The sequence below is a fragment of the Sinocyclocheilus rhinocerous genome, unplaced genomic scaffold (genome assembly GCF_001515625.1).
Source record: "Sinocyclocheilus rhinocerous isolate Xijiao unplaced genomic scaffold, SAMN03320098_v1.1 scaffold64, whole genome shotgun sequence".
Taxonomy (NCBI): domain Eukaryota; kingdom Metazoa; phylum Chordata; class Actinopteri; order Cypriniformes; family Cyprinidae; genus Sinocyclocheilus; species Sinocyclocheilus rhinocerous.
Window position 1 is genome coordinate 634,869 of NW_015659929.1, and position 9,675 is coordinate 644,543.

General features: G+C 37.0%; 1 protein-coding gene across 1 annotated transcript in view; it reads left to right on the plus strand.

Moving 5' to 3' along the window:
• Positions 1–676: 676 nt before the first annotated feature.
• The window catches only part of LOC107724494 (rho guanine nucleotide exchange factor 7-like), a 29,147-nt gene continuing 20,148 nt past the window's right edge, over positions 677–9,675 (plus strand). Inside the window, exons 1-3 of the mRNA XM_016533463.1 lie at positions 677–1,697; positions 5,878–5,980; positions 8,546–8,736. Of these exons, the coding sequence (XP_016388949.1) occupies positions 1,533–1,697; positions 5,878–5,980; positions 8,546–8,736 (459 nt within the window). The 5' untranslated portion in view covers positions 677–1,532. The remainder of the gene's footprint in view (positions 1,698–5,877; positions 5,981–8,545; positions 8,737–9,675) is intronic.

The window sequence follows — 9,675 nt, forward strand, 5'->3', positions numbered from 1 at the left end:
TGTGGTTTTATATAAAAGACATATGGAAGTGTGTAGTGCAAATGGCAATATCATGTGATGTATGTGCAATATATTATCAGTACTTGCAATGCAAGTTGTATAACATGTATGTTCAAAGTCTATGTTGTGCAACAGGCGGATGTTTGGTTGGAAAGTTATCACAGTGTTTAGTGGTTGGTGGGATTAGTGGGGGAGAGGTGATGGGTGAGTGTCATTTATAAGGCTTGGTGGCTTATGGGAAATCCTCATCTTAGTTACTGCAGTCACACATGGAAATACAGTATATAAGCTACACTACTGTTGAAATGTATGGAGTCAGAATTTTTTTAATGAGTTAAGTGACAGTAAAAGCATTTATAAAGATTTCCATAAAAAAAAAATCTGTTCTTTTGAATTTCCTATTAATCTAAATAAATAAAAAATCACACACACACACACGCACGCACGCACACACACACACACACACACACACACACACACACACAGCAATGTATAGCAATAAACATGCTCAGCCTTCTCTGTCTTTTATATATATATATATAACCCCAAAAAATGTAGCCCCAAAAAAATCAATATTGAATTTCAATATTGATAATAATAAGAAATGTTTCTTGAGCACCAATACAGCATATTAGAATGATTTCTGAAGGATCAAGTGATACTGAAGACTACTGGCTGCTGGGGGAAAAAAATCTTACTCCTACTTACATACTACTTAGTGTACAATATTCAGAAATGGATAAAAGAAAACAGACTAATGAAGAACAACAAATTACACAAACTTCTTACACATTCCTATGACTACCTTGCTTTTAAAAAAGACTGGTTTCCCACTCTCATCTGGTTTGAGGACTGGTGAGACTGAGAGAACTACAAGGCCAATCTAAACCAGCTGGTTCAGCGGGATAAATGCTATGTCAAAGGACGCCACCCTGCGGACCGCATATGAACTACACTATTCTGATAAAAACAACAGTATCGTATAACCTGCCCAATAACGGGAGGGTTGAAGACTGCATATTTTAAAATCCCCTATACTGCATCCATGCATTCACACTCTCACAATGTACAGAAATACTTCACAATGTCCTTTTATTAAGGTCGTTAACCAAATGCTCCTTCTCACTAATCTCTAAAAATAGATAATAAATGTACACCAGATCTTTCTGTTACGACACATTAGTCATGCAAAGAGCAGGTGAACCCATGCAGTCCACATGCAAAGCAGGATGCGAAGCCGACTGGTCACATATGCTGTGTCTATGCTGTGATGTCATCTGCCGGAAGATGCAGGTTTAGTGCGCTGACTGTATTCCAGTGAAAGGCGTTTGACAGCTTGTCGTAATAAAGGAAATGGGAGCGAAGCGATAGCATTACTCATCTCCATGGAGCGCCATATAATGCGCCATCCCTCAAACAACACGTTTTAAAGGAAAATGGTGCCCAGTTCAACGACTGGTTAATAACAGACAGCCTAATTCTTTCCCCATTACAATCGTCATACTGAGAGCATCGACCTTGCTGGTGTGGCCATGAATCCGGCGGAACAAACGGTTACTTGGCTCATTACGCTCGGGGTTTTGGAATCACCAAAAAAGACCATTTCGGACCCCGATGGATTTCTGCAGTCTTCGCTAAAGGATGGGTTCGTCCTGTGCAGGTTGCTGGAGCGGCTACGTCCAGGCACTACTGATAAAGTAAGCGCGCATCCTCCCTTTGGCGCACCGTGTTCACTGTTCATTTTCCTGTAATCTTAAGACTACACGCGCTTTAATGTTTATTATAACACAAGTGGCATATATAGTTTATATATAGGTCACAACAGATGTTTAATCCTCTGTTAGAATGTAAACGCAGCCCTTGCAGCAGCAGCAGGTCGGTAGAGGCGATCAGCGCGCGCTAGTGCTGCTGTTGCTCTAGGCAACAACACTGGCAGTCGTCGATTTTATTGTGAGATCCGTACCAAGCTGAATGTTGAACGCATTTGACTGTCATATTTAATAGAAAACCAGTAAAACATATATATTAACCGACTGTATGTGAGATGTAAATGATAACCTACTTATGGAAACCTGAGGATAAGCGCGTGCAAATCGCATTACATGGCTGTGTATGAATAGCATTAATCTGTTAGGTATTATCAAGGTTAGCTATGCACCCTTGCTTATATTGCCTACACTGGAAATGGGCCGCCATAGACAGTAAATAGACAAAAAAGCAGATGCGCTCTCGTTTAAAGAAACAGTGTTTTTTTATTCCCATAAGCCCCTGCTTCTATCCAATGTAATGCAATGCAAACTGGAAAGGCATAACAAATGGCATTCAACTGCAGTTCAACACACGCTATTTTCTTATCTCAATTAAATTGCACAGAATGATCAGAATGCAGTAACATTAAACCACATGATAACGCAATTCATAGTATCAGAGCGAAAACAATATATTCCACTGAACAAGATACCTGAGGGTAAATGCAAATTTATGAAAGGCATAAAGATTTTAATATGCCTCTCAGAGGGAACATAATTAATTCAAATAAGAAATGCATTTTTTCTATAATTAAAGCAGCACATGACCACTCAGGTATAAGATTATCCAACATGTTTTCTAAAGCAGTTTGTCTTTTCCATAAATAATGCATCTGAGTCTGTCCTTCTTGGTTTGGTGTATACAGAGGGGGTGCGTTTTAAGAAATCAGGCATATTCAGGGTCAGCTCTGACAATGACTAACAGTCTATGACAGCAATAACCTCTTTTCAAGCTCCATCTGGTTTGCTTATCAAATTTCACACTCTCACTGTGAACATAACAATAGGATGCTTACAGCAGGTGTATATCCTGGGAAGAGAACTATGTGGAAGTAAAAAAAAAAAAAATCTAAAGTTTGCATATTTAAAGTGGGAAAAGAAATAATAGTGCACTTGACATTTTTTTAGATGGTGTGGGCAGAAGCATCATGTTTCTGTTGGGACTGTCCACATGATCAGTCAGAGTGCAACAAAACTAGCCTGTTATGCAACTGTCATTTATTGCAACATAAAAACAAATAAATAAATAACCCACATATCTGTCATAGTATTTTTGACTATCAAAATCTGAAATGAAGCAATAATTGAACAAAATTATCATACACACTTAATTCTTCTGGTACATGCTCTGTGCAATGATGAGAACAAGTCTGTTTTGTTTTCATGTATAAGGCAGATTTGTCTCCTGCAATGGGTAGTTACTGCCATTACTAGATGCGCTACTCCATTTTGTATCTATAAAAGAATAGAAAATATTTTAAAGAAAATATGAGGGTGTTCAGACGTAAGGATCCTGACAATTCACTACAACATGTATTTACATATATGCTAGCTTCAGCTGTAAGGCCCACTGACTTACAATGAAGCATCCGTTTCCTAGCTACCGAACAGTCTTAGGTATCATTTGCAGCTCCTTATAGGATGACACTGCAAAGAAGGAAAGCTTTATTGACATTGCGATTTGATTTGCTGATACTTTCATTCTTGAACCTCTCTCAGCAAATCAGCTCGTAATGTATCTTTGCCATAACAATAACTTAAAACCATACTTTTGCTTCATGCCGTCCAACTTAGTGGAAGCATTTGAGGTTTGGCCTAAATGCAGAATTACATTTTGCAGTTTTAGGTTATGTATTTTATGTTAAAGAGATGTTCACCCAAAATGAAAATGTTGTCATCAATAACTCACCCTGCCAAAACCCATAAAACATTTGTTCATTTTCAGAATGCAGATGAAGATATTTTTAATGAAACCTGGGACTTTCAGTAGACTTAGATTAAATCACTTGATTCATATGCATCTCTTTTATAATGACTGTATGACATTTTTAAACCATCAAAATTTTAGGTTGAATGGACTTTCAATAGTAGGACAGATACCTCTCAGGTTTCATACAAATATCTTAATTTGGGATTCAAAGATGAACGACAGACGTATGGGTTGGAACAACATGAGGATGAGTAAGGGATGACAGAATTTTCATTTTTGGTGAACACCTTCTTAAATCATATGATGAAATGTGTTTAACTGTACATTTAAATGTTAAAATCTACAAAATACATTTGTTATATGTAAATACATTTGTTATTTGCATTCCATTCAATTCAGTTCAAAAAAATGTTGTAGATATTGTTATTATTATTTCAGATAAGGATGAGTGAGTTGGCAGGCAGGCACCTTCCATTAAAAAATTTACAAGGATTAATTTTATCCCAATCTGATAATTTTGTAGTGTACAAATGAGAAACAGACTGCCACACTGGCAGAACCCTCTGGAGAACCTCTAGGCACACGTCTCTGGGGAACTTACAAAATGGAGCACACTGCAGTTCCTGAAAGAACTTAAAAAACTGTAACCCCCAGTAACCCCATTAAAGGGGAAAGAATTTGAGGCACTTGAAATATATCTTTGAAGTTCATTAGTAAGTACACATTAAGATATCCAAGCTAGTTTAAAAAAGTGCCGCCTATAGTGATTCTCAAGAATGTTTCAATCTGACAACACAAACAGTGACTCAAGTATTTTTTTTTTTACAGAGATAAAATTATATATTGACTTAATCCCTTCTGATTCCACCCCAAACACATTTCAGTGCCAATCCACCACGTGTTTTCCTTTCTGTAGTGTATGTTGGTCAGCTCACAACACATTGTCAACATATGCCATATGCCTTCATGCTGCAGTATGCAACAAATTCAGTCACTGACATTTACGCTTTTAGTTTTGTCTATTTTGAATTTGACGACCAGACAGTTTCCTTTAAAAAATGCTTCACAGAGTGGTGAATACACTGCCAGAACCCAAAATGTGATATATGTGACCCTGGACCACAAAACCAGTCATAAGTCGCTCGGGTATATTTGTAGCAATAGCCAAACATATGTGTCAAAATGATTGATTTTTCTTTTATGCCAAAAATCATTAGGATATTAAGTAAAGATCATGTTCCATAAAGATATTTTGTAAATTTCCTTCCGTAAATATATAAAAACTTAATTTTAGATTAGTAATATGCATTGCTAAGAACTTCATTTGGACAACTTTAAAGGCGATTTTCTCAATATTTAGATTTTTTTGCACCCTCAGATTCCAGATTTTCAAATAGTTGTACCTCAGCCAAATATTGTCCTATCCTAACAAACCATACATCAATGGAAAGCTTTATTCAGCTTTCAGATGATGTATAAATCTCAATTTCAAAATCGACCTTTATGACTGGTTTTGTGGTCCAGGGTCACATATACAAATGCTTGTTGTATTTATCAGAATGTTTTAACTGCTGTAAGAATGTTTTGATTTGCATCCCCCTCATTAACCTCTCAAAATACCTCCAGTAGCCCCTCACTGCAGAAACAATATCCAGGGGGCGTGGTTGGATCCACATCTAGGGGGTGGAGATTGGTAAGTTAAGGGGTGGAGATGGGTAGGTTTAGGGGTGGAGATGGGTGGGGTTAGGGATCAGGGGGGGGGGACGGGGAGGGTTAGGGATATGTAAGGTGGAAGGAGTTGGATCTGGATCCAACCACGCCCCCTGAATCTTGTGTTCTGCAGTGAGGACCATCTCAAAATACCTGCTCTGACTGACGGACCCGTTTTAATTTCCCCCGCCAGAGCAGGGGTGTGTTCACGTCCCATTGTGCTCGGCGTCCATCTGGAAACGTCACTTCCTCCCGCTTCCTGCTGTCCATCTCCACGGTGCTGCAGATCTGTTTCGCGATGTGTGTGTGGATGTGGTTATAGTCAGGCAGGCAGTCAGTCAGCCCGTGGACTCTCATACAGGATACTCGAGCCAGTCCTTCACTCCCAAAGCTTTCACACTTTTCAACTGCTCTTCCCGTTTCCCTCAGATCTATCAAGATCCCAAGAACGACAGCGAGTGCTTGAGCAACATCACGGAGTTTCTCAAGGGCTGCGCGGTGTTTCGCGTCGAGGTAAGTTGGTGTGTTTATGGTCCTTTGACTCTACTGTATGTTGCTGCATTGGCGCCACAATGAAAACAATCAACAAAAGAGACGTGAGTGAGACCATGCCCTGCACATCGGTTCATTGTCACAGTCTGATGGGACAAAAGCTGGGTAATGTTATGAAAATGTCGCTAGGGTTTATTTGGTTGTGGTTGTTGTAATGTTTATCAATAAAATATCGGGATTTTGCTGCCGAGTTTGTGCGCTACAGCATACAGGGCTGTGTCATCTATGAATGGCGTTGCTTTGTCCATTCATGTACAGTTTGTCTGTTTCATTTGAGTCTGCATGAATTTGAAGCTCTGGACCTCTGGTATAGATTCAAGCTTTGTTTTCTGCTTGGTTCAGTTCAACAAAAGTGATTTTCATAATGTGTTTCAACTTTTTTTTTTAACTCCAAGTACCCCCAATATTATGATCATTTTGTGAGGCATGTCCTTCCAAAAATATAAAGGCAAATATATATTTTAATGCATACAGACATTTTTAGGTCTATACAGTATGGGAAAAATATTAAGTGTGATGTTATAGACATGTTGTTTGCAAAATTAAATGATTGGGTTTTATTTGTCAGTGCTATTGTAGGATAAAACTAATTATAATATTAAGTTATACTTTAATATTGATTGTATTATAATGTAAATTATGTTAACTCCATTTTTTACAGTTTTTTTCTGTCCACTGTTAGAGACTTAATGGCCTAATCATTTAAAATTTCACAAATGTGGACAGAAAGACAAAGGGCTAGTGGGATTTTGATCTATGCGCATTTATTAAGGAACAGATGGTTCAGGGTAATGCTAATGCATTGTCAAGTGTATCTAGATGTGGTGAGGTTGAGGCCCATGTCACATATGGAGCTCCTGGTAGCCGCATAATGTGTGATGCGTTATCTAAACTAGTACTGACAATATCTTAGGAAAAGATACCCTTTTCTCAAGTTCAGTGGGTATCACTACTCCATCTTTGAGATTAATGCTGTGCCTGGTGTGCATCTAAGTCTGCTTTCTACGCTGTGATCTCTAGGGGTGTTTGTTCTGCTGGAGATTGTGTTAATGAATTCATCTCAGGGTTTGTTTGCATTCGTATACTTCCCCACAGTTCGCTTTGCTTTTTACCTCCTCTACATTGTGTGGGTTTAGGTTTGAGTTTTCTCATATGGAGCGTTCTTGCTTTCGCGTTTGCTGTTGCACCTCTGTCACAGTAATTTGCTCCTCTCTGACCTGTTAAAAGGTATTCGTTTGACCTGGCAGTGCCCAAGGCTCCATTGGGGTTCAACTCTGTCATCACCAGCACCATCACAGTGTGCTACATTTTGGAATAGAAATGAGCTGTTAGTAAACACTTATTTTTAGTCTTATGTGTGAAAGATTACAGCTGTGAGCACTTGTCACAGACATTGCAAGGACGTGTTGTTGTCATGTCTCCGGCCCATGATTTGTATGCACATTCCCAGATGACAAACCTCGCATATAGGTTATGTGATGATTGAAAGGCTTTTTTAATTGTCTGAGAGTTTGTTTTGTACTTTTTTTGTATTAAAGTAAGACTCTTTGACCTCTGGGGATGAAAGCTTATCCCTTTGCTCCAAATTTGTGGTTTACAGGATTTTCGCTAATCTGTGTCCAGTTCGCTCTGCCTTATGAGCAGCCTCTTCTGAAGCTCCTTCACCATGAAGCACTGAGCTCATTCAGCTGTGATGATGTGATCTCAAGCTTAACTACATGATGACATTTTCAGATCTCCAGTCTGGCTATAAATTTTGCAAAAATCACGCAACTCCCGCTGTTGTTAATGTTTGATTTCACTCTAAATGGGATCACGCCACAGTAGGGCTAAATTCGCATTGTTTTTGCTGGAATTAAATAATGCACAACGATATCCAAATATATAATTCTTTAATCTAGTGAGTTATATGCAATAAATAAGAGATATTTTAATTCATTCTTTATGTTTGTGTTTGTTTGTCTTGGAATTTAGTGGAGACAAGCTAAAGATAATGTGTGATGTGAAATGAATAAGTCCGCCTTCACATTATGACACACTTGAAACTGTAATGTATTATAAATATGATAAAAGGCTCTTATTGTGTCATACACACTACTGTTCAAAGATTTGGGTTTGGTAACATTTAAAAAAAAAACAAAGTTTTTGAAGTCTCTCTTGCTCCCTGAGACTGCTTTTTAAAAAAAAAAATCAAAAATACAGTACAAACAGGAATATTGTGAAATATTATTACTATTCAAAATAAATGCTTTCTATTTTAATATATAAAAACATATTTTTTTTCACGTGATGGCAAAGGTGAATTTTCAGCAACCATTACTCCAGTCTTCAGTGTCACACGATCCTTCAGAAATCTTTCTAGTACACATTTAGATTTTCATAATATAAATTGAGTCATTTTAAAAAACATGATATTAAAAAAACACAAAAAACAAACAAACAAAGAAACAATAAACTGAAACTTTAAAGCCTAAAATCACAGTGTTATCAACAGTTTCAAATGTGTTCAAAGTTGCTAATGTGCTCTTCTTATAGTGTTTGACAGTGTTACAGATGTTCCCATTAGTTATTATTCTCCTCTGTCTTCTCTCTGTTGGTGTAGATATTGGCATAGGCAGCGACTCTGTATGTACCCGTCACTCTTCTGCCCACCGGATCAAATCCTTCGAATCACTGGCCTCCCAGTCCTCACTGGGCCGATCTTCTAAGTTGCTCCATAACCAGTTCCGCAGCCTTGTGAGTAACCTCAATCAAAATATTCATTTACATGTGCGTTACATCTACATTACCAAAGTTAGGGGTCAATAAGATTTTTAAAAAGTCTCTTATACTCACCAGGGCTGCATTTATTTGCTTAAAAAAAGGCTACATGAAAAGTAGTAATATTGTACAATATTATTACAAGTTCAAATAACATTTTCTATCGGAATATGTTTATTTATTCCTCTAATGCAAAGCTGAATTTTCAGCATCATTACTCCAGTCTTCAGAGTCACACAATCCTTCAGAAATCATTCTAATATGTTGATTTGGTGCTCAAGGAACATTTCTTATTATTATCAATATTGAAAACACAGTGTCCAAAAAAATATTAAGCAGAACAGCTGATAATTTTTTTTCAGGATTCTTTGATGAATAGAAAGTCTGAAAGATCAGCATTTATTCAAAATAGAAATCTTTTGTAACATTATAAAAGTCTGTTGCTTTTGATCAGTTTAATTCTTACTAATTTCTTTAAAAAAATAAATAAATTACTGATCCCAAAATTTGAACAATACAGTATATAACTTTTCTGTGTATGTGAAGAGCAGCTTGATACCCCAGTGTGTAATTGTCATGTTGGTGTATTTTTAACTACAATAGAAAAGCAAAGATGTCTTTCACTTGATGTTTCTAAATGAAATTGTTGGTGTTGTGGTAGGGCTGGGCGATATAGCTAAAACATATATTAACGATATATGTTTCATATCGTTGGGTATCGATAATTATTGACATTTTTATAACCTTTTTTAAAACAGAGCAATATAATAATAATAAAAAAATTTAACCACTGTATTTTTAATTTGCCCACTTTATTAAGACAAACAACAAATATATATAGGCATATATATTCTTTTTTAACAGTCAAACACAAAATAAAATTTAAACAAATATCTCCTTTCTTATGTTTTTTTT